The 15,906-nt window shown below is 40.0% G+C and overlaps 1 protein-coding gene across 1 annotated transcript; it reads left to right on the top strand.

The window, feature by feature from the left end:
* Window positions 1–536: 536 nt before the first annotated feature.
* ATMIN (ATM interactor) lies at window positions 537–12,925 on the top strand. The gene is made up of 4 exons (XM_020992702.2): window positions 537–956; window positions 6,273–6,398; window positions 7,266–7,465; window positions 9,008–12,925. The coding sequence occupies exons 1-4, from the start codon at window positions 594–596 to the stop codon at window positions 10,809–10,811; spliced, it is 2,493 nt and encodes an 830-aa protein (XP_020848361.1). The 5' UTR covers window positions 537–593; the 3' UTR covers window positions 10,812–12,925.
* Window positions 12,926–15,906: the final 2,981 nt, after the last annotated feature.

Raw genomic sequence — 15,906 nt, 5'->3', positions numbered from 1 at the left:
ACTCCTACTTGGTACTAGAATGGCACTAAAAATATTTTTCTGTACCTGGACCCTTTCCTTCTGTTTCTAACCTTACTTTCCCCATTTTACAGAATCAGGGAATTAAGATTTAAGGCAGTGAACAATTACATGTAACTAGCAAGTGTGGCGCTAGGATTCGATTCCAGGTCTCCTGATCCTTCGTCCATGCAACACTATTCAAATATAATTTATATAAATTGGAGTTATATATAAAGACAATTAACTGCACTGCCTCCTAGGACCAAGTGATACAAAGGTAACATAATTCCTCATTTAGGATAAGGTGATGACCTCGGAAGGAGAAGAGATCCTTTCTAAGGGGTGCCTGGAACTGGGAGACTGAAGACTGTGAGAACAGCTGGAGCGAAGTCCCGCCTGCAGGAGACCACAGGCCACGCCCTCCGTCCCGCCTTCCCTAAAGGGCTCTGCGGCAGGGGCGGTGACACGGGGGGGGGATGGTGACGTATTCCAGGAGCTCTTGTTGGTTGGCTGAGGCGGCGGGCCCCCGCCCTTCTCGGAAGTGCCGGGGAGCAAGGCGGCCCCAGCAGGGCTGGCTTGCCGCGAAGGTAAACATGGCGGCTACGGACGCAGCGGCACCGTCCGCGGATCTGACCCCAGCCCCACTACTGGCTCCGGCTTCAGACCCGGCCGCGAGCCGGGCCAGTAGGGGAGATGCCGCCACCTACGCGACCTCGGGCCGGTGGGGATTCGAAGCGGGTTTGCGAGGAAGCCGGGCTAGGACGGCCGGGGGAAAGCGGCAGCCCTCCGCCGCGACCCCAAGCCCGACTCCTGCGGGCGAGCTGATCCGGCCGTCGGTGTCGGAGCTGTCCCGGGCCGTGCGCACCAACATTCTGTGCACAGTGCGCGGCTGCGGCAAGATCCTGCCCAATGGGCCCGCGCTCAACATGCACCTGGTGAAGAGCCACCGCCTGCAGGTGAGGCCCCATCCGCCCCCGCCGGACTGGCCCTGTCATCGCCACACACGCACTCACGCCCCTCCCTGGGGACGGCGAGGGTCGGGGCCCCGAGTAGCCAGCCCCGGCCTGGCATGCCTCCCCTCCCCGGCCTGGCATGCCCCCCCGCACCCGGCAAAGCTCTGCTCTCCTCTGCAAACACTATTAGGCTCCCACTGTGTACAGCGTCGCGGCAGCTCCAGCCCTGATCTGGCCCGCCAGTGCCCCTCGTTCCCCCTCTTCGCCCAACCTCGCAGTGTCCCTGGTAAAGCGCCCAGCCACAGGTGAGGCCTGGACCACCAAACGGCGGTGGTTACGGTGCTCACCAACACTAAATAACGGCACTACAGAGGTGTAAACAAAGTGCCCTCCGAGGACGGGGGGGGGAGGTTGTGAGCACGGTGGGATCTGTGGAGGAGGCATTTCGTTTGGGGGCGCCCATCCAGGCCCGATTCTCCCTTCCTCCACTGGCCTGTCTGCATTTACCTGGACCTGGGGTGTTGGCAGGCAGGGTGGTCTGCGGATAAGTCCGCTGGAAGAAAGCTATTTTATTGTTGGCTTCTTGTACTTGGCTCTATGAGAGTCAGGTTTAAATACACAAAGCGAGTGTAACCTAGGCTTCATCTCATTTTTGGGAGGGGAGAGACTGGTTGTCAGGACAGCAACGAGGTACCTGCTGTTCGAGGACCATAGTCCAGTATAGGAACTAAAGTCAGTAAGGACTTATTAAGTGCCTTTTCTGAACAAGGCAATGGGCTAAAATGGGAATACTAAGGCAAAAGACAGTTCCTCCTCTCAAGGAGCTCAGTTTAATAAGGGAGACAACATGAAAACAACTAGGTACAGACAAGATACATGCGAGATAAATTGGAGAAAATCACTAGAGGAATGGCACTAATATTAAAAGGAATAAAAAAAACTTGTGGAAAGTGGAATTTTAGCTGGGTCTTTAGGGAAGCCAGGAGGCAGAGATGAGGAGGGAAGAGTCTTTCAGGCATGGAAAATGCCCAGTCCAGTATCTTGGGGGCGGGGGAGGTAAGGTGTAAGAAAACTGGAAAAGGTAGGGGCTAGCTAGGTGGTTTCAGAATCCTAATGAGATAATGTGGGAGTACTACCTTACCAGGCTGAGAAAATAATGATTGTTAGTCCAAAGATGAGAAATTAGAGTGGTTTTAGACTTAAATTTAAAGTGAGAAAGATACTAAAGTGTTCTCAGAAAGGATTGATAGTTTTCTTTAACTGACCTCTGTTATTATCTCAAGTGGCTTTGTTTTAGATAGCCAAGGATTCTGGTCATTTAATTCTATGGATTACTCCAGCTCATCTTTGTGCTGCAGTTTTCAAGGAATTGCAACAAATTTCGAGGCAATGTGAATAAATGAAAATGCATATTTTAAGCACTGACTTCTCTAAGTTTGGCGCAGTGCTGGGGAAATTAAAAACAAGCAAATTAGTCCTTGGCTTCCAGGAGCTTAATTCTGTTGGGGAAGACTATAGAACGGGGAACTAGAGGTAAAAATGGGAGAATGAAGGGGACAGGGCTGTAAGCACAGCAGCATAGCTTAGGGGAACCCTGTGGTGGGGTCCTTGGGAGTCCTTGGTTCCACTGGGAGTAAGAAGGTCACATGACTTGGAGATGAAAGGGAAATGCTAGGCCCTGGTTCCTCCTAGATATTAGTTGGCATATTTCTCCCAGGACATACCTTTTTAATGGCTTGGGTTTAGCCCTTCTCTGTGGAATTACAATAATAATCATAATTTTATGGCCTGTTAAGGTTTACAGAACTTCCTTCGTAACACCCCTGGGAGTTAGTACAAGTATTAAGCTCCAATATTTATTTTTAACAGAAGTGAAGTGACTTGCCTAAGATCACACAGGTAGTAAATGACTTACATTTACTCCAATACTCTTGACTATGGGTTTTCTGAGTTTTAAGTGCTGTGTTTTTCCCATTATACTAGGCTGTGCCATTGTTGTAGAGATAGATGTGCCTCTAAAGATTTAAGCTAAACAGTTATTTTCTAAGAACTGTTTTTCAGAGGTAGTTCAAGAATACAGGTATATTTACCCATTTTCAAAAATTTCATTTAAAAAAAATGAACATGAAATAAAAAGAAAACTGCAAGAGGCCAGTCACTAGCAATATAGTAAATTTAATGAATCTGAGAGGGAAAAGGATACTTTGGGAGAAAATGTGATTTTTGAGCGTGTCATTTCAACTTGCATCTCATAATAATCTCTCCTGGAGTTTGGAAGGCTGCTTTTAAAGTAGCTGTCTTTTAGCTACATTTCAGATTTGGCCTTTCAGGCCCATTTTGTCTGCAGGAAAGCCCATGCAATTTATGCAACCCCCTTTTCTGAGTTAGATGAGCTTCTTTCAGTGGAAAGCAGGAACCACCTACTCTCAGACTGCTTCCTAGGTGGGTGTAGGTAAAGGAGGTTATCTACTTAATATATGCCTACCACTCTTTATAGTAGACCTGAACTGGGGAAGTTTTCTTAATATTCAGCATAAATTTCTTTTTATCTTTTTGGGGTCCTGGTTATAAATTATTTTATATTTACATATTACTCATTCAGTTAGTCATTGCCTAGTCAATTTGTCCTTATTTTATGCTATTCTTTCCTCAAATATTCCTCCCCCCTTAAAAAAATATGAGTCATTAATACCTTCCTTCCCCCACTCCCCTACATCTGTAAGAGTTGAGTCTATGTTGCTTGCTTGTGTTCAGTGTTTTTGGTCTGTTTTTTGTTTGTTTTTTAAATTCTTGTCCATATTTCATGCCTATAAGGAAAACTGGAAATCTATCCAAGCTCAGCTTTCTCTGCAGCAGAGGGCTTCCATGGAAATTGGAAGCTAGTGATTCAGTGAAGAGAAGGCAAAAGTGCCCATTGCTTGACTGCTAAGCATTCTTTATTCATTATGTTTAGGGAGAAGGGGAGGAGGATAGTGCTTTGAGTACCTGTAAACTTCCTTTATATTTTAAAATGTGGCTTCCAGAATTTTTAGAAATAGTTTGCTAGAAAAACAAAGAAAGGAGGCTTCCAAGTTATTTGGGGAAGCTATAGATGGAGCTTAGACTTGATTTGTTATAAATTTATAGTAAAAATTAAAAGAATAAACTGTTCCTTTTAGGAGTTTCCAGAAAGGAATGATGAAACATGATTTCCCTTCGGCCACATGGCCCCTTTTGCATTCAGGTCTTCTCTTGTCCACTTTTCATTTTTGGCCTTCTTCCTTTTTCTTTTGTATTAACTGACTATTAAAACTGCAAAAGACATTAGAGATCATAAGTTTTGAGTTGAAAGGGCCTTTAGAAGTCATCTAGTCCAACACCTCCATTGAATAGAGAAAGAAACTGAATCCTTGAGATGTGACTTGCCAGAGATCATTAAGTAGAGCCAGGATTCAAATTTAGGCCCTCTGACTTCAAATCCAGCACTTTTCTCACTGTACAAAATAATCTAGTTCAATGTCCTCATTTTAGAGAAAACCCAGACAGCAAAAATGACTTCTCCAAAGTCACACTAAAAACTAAGAGACAGAGCCAGAACTCAAGCCCAAGTCTTCTGTCTCTAAATCCAGAACTCTTTCTGCTTACTGCACAGATCACGTGCATTTCTCTCCAAAATATTTCTTTCTTTCTTGGAATCCTAATTCTCACATGCTAATTTTATGACATATATACCCCATTCATTGAAAGTACCTCAGAAACATGATCTCTTTCTATGTATGGTTTGTATACACAACAGATATAGCACAGAAAATCTCACAAATACACTGACTCTCATTCATGCAGCCATAGTCAAAGAAAAGAAAAAAGGTGCCTGAGATCTTTATTGTTCTTCAGTCATGTCCAACTCTTTGGGATCCCATTTGGGATTTCCTTAGCAAAGGTAGTGGAGTGGTATTTCTTTTTTTTTTCTTTTTTTTTGGGGGGGGGCTGTTTCCTTCTCCAGCTTATTTTACATATGATGAAACTTATGGAAACAGAGTTAAGTGACTTGCCCAGGAACATGACCATGTCTTCAGCTAGTAAGTGTCTGAGGCCAAATTTAAACTCGGGTCTTCCAGATTCTGGGCCTGGCACTCTACACCACATATCCATTTCGCCACCTAGCTGCTCCCTGAGATCCAGGGAACTGGATTGAGAAGAAGGAGGTTAGAAATGGTTGTATAATGAAGAACTAGTCTTTACATAGAAAACGAACTAAGCAGTGTTATACAACTAGCCTTTGAAGGTTAAGGCAAGGAAATAACAATATGGAAGCAGACTTGATCTGAGTTAGCTTTAATGGCCCTGTGGCTAAGCAGGTCTGTTACAGGTCTGGGTCAGGCTGAACATTTGGGCAGCTGACTGTGTGTGGGTCTGTTTATTCATAGTCTCATCATCCTTCATTCTCCTCACGTTAACATACTCATCATTCCATATTTCCATTTATATCAGCAATACTCACATACATATGTTAAACTAGAAGGATAAGTATGATAAAAGAATAATGAAAAATAAATATTAAAAAGTACATGGATTAGTGAGACTGGGTAGTGAGATATTGTAATGAAGAATCAAGTCAGTGGATAGTAATTGAAGCCCTCAGGTGCTAGTGTATAGTGTAAAATAAAACTCTTGTAGCAAATGAGTCGTATTGTTCAGCTAGATTTCCTTTCCAGAGTGATTCAGTGATCCAAGGCATTGTTTATCTTGGATGAGCCTGTTTGGATTTTGGAAGATTTGGAAGATTTTGGAAGACAAACTAGCAACAGCAGTAGTGTTACTTATAGCATATGTAAAGACTATTGGTCCTATACTTAAGTAGGAAAGACCAGAGTTTGGATGCCACCTCCAATACTTATTAGCTGAGGGCAAATTACTTAACTCTCAGAGCCTTAGTTTTTTCTTCTGTAAGGAGGTAAACAATATCTATAGTATATAACTAATAGTTATTTCAGAGATAAAAATAGATAATGTATGGAAAGTACTCTGCAAGCTTTAAATTGCTATAAGATATCAAATATTATATCAGTCCTTATGCAAGGCAATGTGCTGGGTGCAAGGGGTACCAAGAAACAGAAAATAGGTCCTGTCCTCAGATAAGTTAATATTTATTTGGAGAGACTGGCTATCTGAATAAAACTGAACATACAGCTAAGTGCCTTGAGAGGAAGGAAGGATCTAGGAGTGGTGGAATGCAGACTAAAGAATACTAAAGGGAGTTGGAAGGGGTGGAAGTAAAAAATATTCAGTTCTATTGACTTTTGACAACATAATTTAAATATAAAATTGCATCTTTTACAGGACGGAATAATAAATCCAACAGTAAGAAAGGACTTAAAAACGACACCAAAATTCTATTGTTGCCCTATTAAAGGATGCCCTAGAGGTCCTGACAGGCCATTTTCACAGTTTTCTCTTGTAAAACAGGTATTTTAATTTTTTTAACTACTTTTCTGGGAAGAATGATAAATGTTAATATAATATGTTTCTGTTATTACAAACTAGCAATAGACTAAGACATTCTGTAGGAGAAAGTTTGTTAGCATGCAACAGGCAGCATCCCAGTGGAGAAGGTGCAGGTATTAGAAAGGGATGTTTTGGGGAGTGTTTTCAGGACTGAAGTAGGGAAATATTGGCATAAAATGGGATGGGAGGAGGACTCGGAATAGGTTTTGAGAGATGAGAGTGATCCAGGATGTCAAGGGGTGAGGTGAATGCATGTTTAGGACGTGTCTTTGTCTCACAGAATATGTAATGTGAGCAAGGTATGTCCCAGGTCATGGGGACCATCTCAGAAGAGAAGTCTCTCTTAGAGGATGGGGATGTCACCCCCATTTAAAAAGTGCTCAAGGCAGGTGTCTCCAGGGTGAAAGGTGGGAGTACCAAAGATTGTGGAGAAGGGAAAGGAGGGAAGGGAGTGATCAGAGAGGATGAAGGAACATATTTAGAATCTTAACAGGATAGCTTTGGTCCTAGAAACAGTAGTAGATATCAGTAACTTTTTCCTTCTCCCCTTTCCCTGCCCTCCACAAATACACAGGGTATCTCAAAAATCTTAGTGCAGTGTAAAACTTTAATAGCTTAAAACTACGCTAAGACTTTTGAGACACCCTGTATAAATAAAATAATTAGGTGGAGAAAGGTATGTGGTGAATTGTCATTTATGTGCCTTCCGAAATCCTGCCCCTATTTGACTACCATTGGTTTTCCCCATCTAAAATCATGCTTGTTGTCATTAAGTTTACTGTTTAACATTTTAATCAGTTATTTTAAATTTTTGTTCTCATGTTTTAGCACTTTATGAAAATGCACGCTGAAAAGAAGCATAAATGTGATAAATGTAGCAACTCTTATGGTACTGAATGGGACTTAAAACGACATGCAGAGGATTGTGGCAAGACTTTCCAGTGCACATGTGGCTGCCCGTATGCCAGCAGAACAGCATTGCAGTCACACATTTATCGAACTGGCCATGAGATCCCTGCAGAGCACAGGTATGAGGAAATGAAGTATGATAGAACTGTGAAGCAGATGGGTAGGATCAAGCCCTTCTCTTCTACAGAGCTAGTTATTCTGGGGCGGTGATTGAAAAAGAGACAATTTGCAGCTAGGCAGAGAGGAGCTTCTCAAAGTAAGGCCTTTTAAATGTGCCATAGCTGTTTCAGCTCTTTGATTTCTTTCTGCCACCTGCCTTCAGGGTCCTTTGTGGCTTATAGATTGGAAGATGTTATACTAGACCACTCTGCTTCCAGAAGTTATAGGGGTTATAGATGTTACAGTGTGGATTGGTAAATTATTTTAGTATGTTGCAATTTATATATTAGTACAAAATTTAGAGATGAAAAGTATTCCATTACGTGGTAGGTTTTAAAATTAATCTGTGAGTCTCACTAAGAGGTAGCGCGGCCTCTCATGGACAGACCACTGGACGTGGATGAGGAAGACTTAAGTTCAAATTTGCCTCTTGCACTGGTGGGTGCATTTTTCAGGCTTCTAAGCCTCAGGCAATTCTCTAAAATGTTCCTACTAGGTTATCGACAGGATGGTGAGAGGAGTCTCCACACTCACAAAATCACAGATGGCTTTCACTATCTTTATGTTTAAAGGAGCCTGCTCCCTCTCATTGCGTTACATTTTCTTGTTCGTCTGCTCACCTCAGCAAGACCAGCCCTTTAGGAGATCTATCTGAAGGGATTCATTCAGTCATTCAGTCAGCAACCATTTGTTAAGGGCCTGCTATCTGGCCAGGCTCTGCAAATACAAAGATAAGATAGACAAGCCTAGCCCACAAAGAGCTTTGATATACTGGGGGGAGGGGGGGTAACAGCATGTTCACAGCTAAATAAATACAGCATCTATAGACAGAATAAATTCACACTGATTGGGAAGAGGTACTTATAGACCTGTATTTTAGTAGCATCAATTTTGGCAGCCACACGAAGGATAAGTTGAAGATAGGAAAGACTTTATGCAGGGATACCAATTAAGAGGCTACTGTAGTAGTTAAAGTAAGAGGTAAGAGGGCTGAACTAGATGAAGTCGTGTTCATAGAGATGGTCACTGAACCTGTTGGAACTGATGAAATCCCTAGAAAGTGTAGAAGGAGAAGAGGACCAGGACAGAGCCCTGGGATATGCCCATGCAAGTAGAGGAGGACAATTAGAAGAGAGCAAATAGTTTCATGAAAACTCAGAGAAGACTGTTGAGAGTGGTCAGCAGTGTCAGATGCTTTAGAGATGTCAAGAAGGATGAAGGCTGAGAAAAGGTCATCAGTTTATAGCAATAAAGAAATCATGGGTGTCTGTGGAAAAGATCGTTTTGGTGGAGTGGTAGGGCCAGAAGACAGATTGCAAGGGGTTAAGAAGTAAGTGAGAGGTAAGAAAGTGGAGGCAGGGAATATAGATAGCCTTTCCTAGGCAAAAGTAGTTGTCCTCTGTTCTGAAGGATTGATTGAACAATAATAACAAAAGTTGTTGAGGATGAGTCACCGGCATGGATTTTAGAATAATTTTTTTTAATTCTATTAATGCTTTTAGGGACCCACCTGGTAAGAAAAGGAAAATGGAAAACTCTCTGCATAATCAGCAGTTGTCTGAGAAGGCACTTGAATCACTGATCAATAAACCAACTACTGGAACAGACACTCAAGACTTGGAAACTTCAGAGATAAAGCTGGTAGCTTCTTTTGAAGATTCCTGTAGCTCTAATGCCAGGAAGCAAACCCTTACACCTCCAAGATACACTCCGAAGTTGCTTTTGCCAAAGCCCAAAGTGGCTTTGGTTAAGCTTCCTGTTATGCAGTTTTCACATCTGCCTATCTTTGTGCCTGCAGCAGACTCTTCGGTCCAGCCTATGGTGGTTGGTGTTGATAATCAAGGGTCTGCCACAAGCACCGTTCATTTGCTTCCTTTGTCGATAGGCACTTTGATACTAGGATTGGATCCAGAGGGTTTCTCACTTAAGGAAACTTTACCACTTTCAAAAATAGTCAGTCCTGTTGCTGTGGAGCCTATTAGTACAGGTGTACAAGTGAATTTGGGCAAAAACCCAACTAATGCTTTACAAGAACTAGGAAATGTGTGTCAAAAGAATAAAATTTCTTCCATCAATGTACAGACAGATGTATCTTATACTTCACAAACCCTCATGTCACCTTCACCTTGGGCCCCTGCTGATTCCTCTGTATCTTCTTGTTCTCAAACAGATTTAACATTTGGTTCTCAAGTTTGTCTTCCCATCAATGTTCAGACTCAAACATTCTTACCTAGTTCTAAGGTAACTTCATCTATAGCAGCACAGACAGATACCTTTACTCATGCCTGTCTCCAGCCATGTGGGATCTCTAGAGAAACGCAGACCAGTGGAATCCAGAGTTCAGCAGATGCTGCAATGTCGATGAACCAAGCTGTCATGTGTAATGATATTTTTGAGAATGTCCATGCATACAATGTTTCTACCCCAAACATTGCAAACAGTAGTTTAGTCACTGCCCCTGTATCTCACAGTTTGTTACCTCAGGATGGCTGTAAGAATTTGAGTCAAGATGTTGTAAAATCTACACCTGTTATGAACTTCAGCACACAAAATAATATACTCCCATCTCAAAACATGACTGATAACCAAACCCAGACAATAGATTTGTTAAGTGATCTGGAAAACATACTGTCTGGTAGTCTGCCTGGCCAAACTTTGGATAGCCGTAGTCTCCTATCTGACAGTAATACCGGGGCTGATCCTCAGCTGTCATCTGGGTCAGCCCAGAACCCAGGCATTGATTTTGACATTGAAGAGTTTCTTTCAGCTTCAAATATCCAAACTCAAACAGAAGAGAGTGACCCTAGCAACATAAACACTGAACCAGTCTTGGAATCTCTGGATATAGAAACCCAAACGGACTTCTTACTGGCAGACAGCACTGCTCAGTCTTACAGTTGTAAGGGGAGTTCCAGCTTCCTCGGCCTGGAAATGTTTGATACTCAAACACAGACAGATTTAAACTTCTTCTTCGATACTAGTCCTCATCTGCCTCTGGCAAATATTCTGAAGCACTCTAGCTTTTCCGTAAGTACTGATTCATCTGACACAGAAACTCAAACTGAAGGACTCTCTGTTGATAAAAATATACCTGGCTTGGAAAAAGTCCAGTTGAATAGTACAGAAACCCAGACTATGAATAGTGGTTTTGAAACCCTTGGGAATTTATTCTTTACCAGCAATGAAACTCAGACTGCAATGGATGACTTTCTTTTGGCTGATTTGGCCTGGAATACGATGGAGTCTCAGTTCAGTTCTGTAGAAACACAGACATGTGCTGAACTGTGTTCTGTGTCAAACTTCTAAGACATGAGTCCAAGCGGAGGGTAAAACATTTGGAAACTTCCCTTTGAGGTGAGAAAATGAAAAAATGGAGGACGACAGTGGTCTATCGGTGTTGAATGTAACTGATCTTATGCAGTCCCTTAGCAGTTTCCTCATGATACTTTGCCTCTTGTATTTGTTAACATGAAACTTGTATGTGTTTTATAAAGTGTCAGTGTCTATAAATTATTATTTTTTAGTTGCTCACTGTTACTACTTTGTTGACAGTAATAGCTATCATAGTTCTTGTGTTTTCCTTTACACATTGAAAATTCACATAGAACTATTTCACTGAAACCAAGTCTACCTGCTTCTGGACTATAGCCTATTTTTGTTATGCTTTCAAAACATTTTGGTCTTTAAGAATAGAAAGTGCTTTACTAGGGGAAAAAAGAAACTAAATATTTTGGGGGTTTTGCACTTAAAACTTTTGAACAACGTTGACTCAAAATTCCTGTTGGTTCTTGAAGCTAGTGTTTAGGGTGGACAGATGCTTCCTAATCCCTACCCTAGCAGGCTGTATCAGATATATGCAGCTAGATTTATGGTAATGACAGCCACATTTTTTTTAATTTTTTGGTTTGGGAACTTCACCATCTGTTTTCTAACCTATGGAATTAAAAAAAAAACAGCAGCCCTGTTTCAGTCTTTACCTATTAAAATAATTACTGTACAAAAGATACAGTGACTACTCTGAGTTACTACATAGATGTTCAGTACTTTAAAAATGGACAGTCTCTCTGTGCTTTTCCACAAGGGACTCTCCTATAACAATTTAAAAGAAAATGATAGATAGAAAGTGGTGTTAAATCTGTTGAAAGTTATTGTCACCTGACAACAATAGCAAAAGCAAAACTCTCAAATCATTTATTGATCCAGATTGGAATTTTTCATAAATAATCTCACATTGATTCTCTAAGTGTCATAGACTGAGTGGTGCTCAAGAGCTACTTCCCAAAGCAAACAAAATGGATTTGAGTTTTATCTCCTCTTGATGTTAAGGAATCCTGCCCTGCTTTAAAAACAGAAAAAAAAAACCACAAACCTTATCTCTTTCTCCTCCTTGGCTAAATTAGGGCAAGGGTACAATCTTTTTTTTTTTTAATATCTTCAGCAATTTTTGTATCTTCATCAGTGGCCAACATCTCTCTATTAATGAAATGCTGTAGTAAGGGAATAATACTTGTGCCTTGGGGCTGGACATTTTGGAGTAGATTTATACTAAACACCATGTTTATTTTATTTTGAGGGCTTTTTTTGTTAAAATTTTAAGGCAAGAATACCAAATAGTACAGTCCTAATATAAGTGTGAGAAGAAAAGCATATGGCTTTAGTAAAGAGGGCATCATATGTCTGCTACTGAAGAGAGATGATTGAAGAATATTGCTGGTGTTTTTCTTTGGTTTCATAAAATGTTAGCCAAGTTTGAGGAGATGGAGATTCTTTAGTTTGACAGGCACATTTTTTAAGTTTACAAAACCATTTTATGGTCCTTGTATTAGACATGCTTATGCAGAGAGGAAGCAAGAATTTAAAGAAACATACCAAATCTCAGAAGAGAACTACTGACAGTTATGTAAACTAAAATTATAGTGTTATGCAGCTATTTCAGATGTCTGATACAGAGGCCATAACAATGATTTTAGGAGGTTTTAGTAATGATCAATAATTTCCCATTTGAAGCAGTTGAATTCAGTGTGGTAGATGACAGGAAAGAACTGTGATTTGATCAGAGTGGATATAAATCTGGATTTCAAAACTTAAACATATAAAGCCTTAACTTAGCAATTCCATGTGTTCTTAGGATTGTCATTGCCTTAATGTTTAAACTCTCTTGGCAGAGGAGCAGTGCATGTTTGTTTAGGCCTTGTGTAAATACTATATGTTGTGATCCATGGGTTGAAGAAGCACTTTGTTTCTGTGATAATGGATATTTTTTCTTAATTCAGCCAATAGATATTTGTAGGAAAGTCAAGCATGTACAAATAAAAATAACAAATGAGGCTTGTTTCAAAAGCATTTCTTGAATTACTCAAAAATGAAATAAAGCTCATTATCAAACCTAAAATTCAGTGATTAAAGAGAAGTCAAAATCATTTAAACTATATTGTTGAGAGTTCTTTATGGTCTTTACTCAAACTTAGCTTGTCTTTATTCTAAACTCTTCTGCAAAAAGCTCATTTCCCATTAAGAGCCATATTGCTTTCAACTTTTGGTCATGAAAATAAATATGCCAAGAATTTTACTAGCAGAAAGACGTTCTAAATGGTACCTATACAATTGATAAAAATTTCACTTTAGAACTAGATGAGAACTTGATAAATTTTATTAACTTTCATGAACTACTGTTGGAAAACAACCAGCTGATTCAAAGAATTACTTTGGTTGATACAAATTCTCAAACATGAACCTTTTTGAAAAAAAAAATTATGCCACTTTTGTGGAAATAAGTATGGTTCTGGCATAAGAGCTAAGATTTGGAGGTTAAAAGATGTTTGGCTACTTCCTTTGCCCTTTCAGTAAAAGGTTGTGTGGTTCTAGGATAAGCATTCATTCTCAATGTGCCTCTATTTCCTGCTTAAGATAAAGGAAGCTAATCTAAAAAGGAATGTAACTTACTGGCATACTTTTAGAACTTTGTGACTGGCATGGTGGTACATACCTGTAATTCCTGCTCCTAGAGAAGGCTGAGCCTGGTGGATTGTTTGAATTCTGGATTTCTGAGCTGCAGTGTGCTAATCCAATTGGATTTTCACACAAAGCTCTACACAAATATGGTGAGCCCCCTGGGAATAATGGGCCACCAGCCTGAAGAGGAACAAACCAGCTCAGGTCAGAAAAACAGCAGACTAAAGCTTCTGTGCTTATCAGAATGGGATCAGACCTGTGAATGGCCGCAGCACTTCTAGCCTGTGTTAAGACTTTTTAAAAAAATCATCTAGTGCTTTTTCAGCATATAAGGAGATATATAAATTTGTTTGTTTCAGATATAAAATCTGACCTAAAAGATGTGAGATGGACTAAGTTACCTAGCTCGATAATTTAATTATATTATGACCAGCATCAGTAAAGCCTTCTACTTGACAGCATCTGTTAAAAAGAATTTCAGTTTTGCCAACATATTAGTAATACCTGGTACAAATACCTAGCCAGTCCCATTATACCTCAAGGAGTTCAATGACAGGTTGACAGAAAGGCCCTGTATGTAACAAACTAAAATATTCATAGCAGCATTTTTTTTTTTGCGATAGCAAAGAAGTAGAAATAAACTAAGTGCTCATCAGTTGGGAAGTCATGGAAGGTCACTGTACTTTAAGAAATGACAAATGTGAAGAATTCAGAGAAACATGCAAAGACACATAGGGCCAAGAAGTGTGAAAGAAGTAGGATCAAGAAAGTGTGCACACAAACTACAATGATGTAAACAAAAATAAGCAGCTGAACACAGATTAAGTGCAATGAATAATATCAGCCCTAGAGAATGGTGAAGGGGTGATGGATGCTAACCATTATATACAATGTTAGACATAATGACTTTGTAGATTGACTTTGTTTATTTGTTACAAGGCAACATTCAGTGGCAGAGAAGATCAAGAAATGATGGATGTGAAAATAAGGCTTCAAAAATAATTTAAATGTTAAAAATACCTTGTCCAAATGAAAAATGATGAATTTTAAACTGGAAGACTGATGGGGTGGGGGAGGGTTAAATAATAGAAATTTGTTTAGATCCTTCTGGACGACTTTAGTCAACATAAAGATCTTGTAAGCAGAAGACAGATCATTGCTGGGCAATGATTTCCCTTGAAAGGATCAACTCAGTTAATAATGAACTAGAACTCATAAAGATATAATACAATTTTATTGTTTTTTTGGTTTTGGGGTTTTTTTTTATTTTGTGTAGCAAAAGAGACTCCCTTGTGGTAGACTAAAGCAAATCAGACAATGACTTATAAAATACTAGCAGCCTGAGATCCATCAACATGACCAAATTGTGAAATATTAAGTTGTAAGCTCATTTTAAATCATTTGAATGGGGCAGATACCTAAGGTCATGAACTGAAGATAAACAAACATCCATGTCAGCCATATTCAAATTCTGGGAAAAGGCCATTATTTAGTCCCTTCTGGAGACATTGAAATCATGCATAAGAAGTTGGGTGTTGCCTTTCAATCTAGTCTAATTGTAATATAATCAAAGCATGCGCTTGAGAATTTTGTTTACCAGTGCTTATGAGACTGACATTCTAAAAGAATCATTAGAATCCTGTTGCTAAAAAGCCTGCCTCATCACGAGCCTCTCTTTGTTGTTGCGTTCTAAAGCAAACTGAAGATGTGTAACACAGCTACAACTACATATAAAGCAAATAGCATCAGATTTCTGGTTTCGTCTGTAAAGCATTTCCATACTCCTGTCAGTGGTACAAAGTCTTTTTGAAATAAAAATATCTCCATAGTGATCCTTTTTATTCTCTACGGTGCACACTGCTGAGAGGCTTCCCAGTCTGTGCCAGCAGTGACTTTGGTCAAGTACCTGAGACTGCTGGTGAGGAAGACAACACTCCTGCCTAGTTACCAATCTTAATATCTTCATCTTACCACTTTTTCTTATTCTCTTTTTTCTTTCTTTCTCTCTCTGTTTTTCTGTCAGCTGCCAGCTAACTGGAAAGCTACTAACTTTTTCACATCCTGGGTGGTAGACTGAGATTTGTGATTTCATTCTCAAATTTGTAGACTAGAAATAAATCTGAAATTTATTCTCCTTCAAGTTGCATCTTCCTTTCCTGCTGATTCTAGTAATACTGGTGTGACCTTAGAAAATATGGAACCCATACTGAAAGAATAAAAGTTAGTAGGTCAATGAACCTAAATCAACTCACCTCATCTATTTAACTTCTAAATCATCTTTTTACTCAAAAAAAAAAATTCCCCCATTAAAAAATCTATCTACTGAGAGAAAATGGGACTTCACACTTATAGACCTCGTTAAACCACTTAGAGAAACATTGCAGAAGGTATAACTGGAATTATTCAGACTACAAATTCCTGTCCATGGAAATCCTTGATTATATTTAGG

The sequence above is a fragment of the Phascolarctos cinereus genome, unplaced genomic scaffold (genome assembly GCF_003287225.1).
Source record: "Phascolarctos cinereus isolate Bilbo 61053 unplaced genomic scaffold, phaCin_HiC Scaffold_2;HRSCAF=192, whole genome shotgun sequence".
Taxonomy (NCBI): Eukaryota; Metazoa; Chordata; class Mammalia; order Diprotodontia; family Phascolarctidae; genus Phascolarctos; species Phascolarctos cinereus.
This window is presented reverse-complemented; position numbering and strand designations above follow the sequence as displayed.

What these genes read in the sequence shown, in the direction of transcription:
- ATMIN (XM_020992702.2), top strand. Translation starts at nt 594, where the DNA reads ATGGCGGCTACGGACGCAGCGGCACCGTCCGCGGATCTGACCCCAGCC. An exon ending in TGAAGAGCCACCGCCTGCAG is followed by an intron (nt 957 to 6,272) that starts GTGAGGCCCCAT and finishes CATCTTTTACAG; the next exon opens with GACGGAATAATAAATCCAAC. An exon ending in GAGATCCCTGCAGAGCACAG is followed by an intron (nt 7,466 to 9,007) that starts GTATGAGGAAAT and finishes TAATGCTTTTAG; the next exon opens with GGACCCACCTGGTAAGAAAA.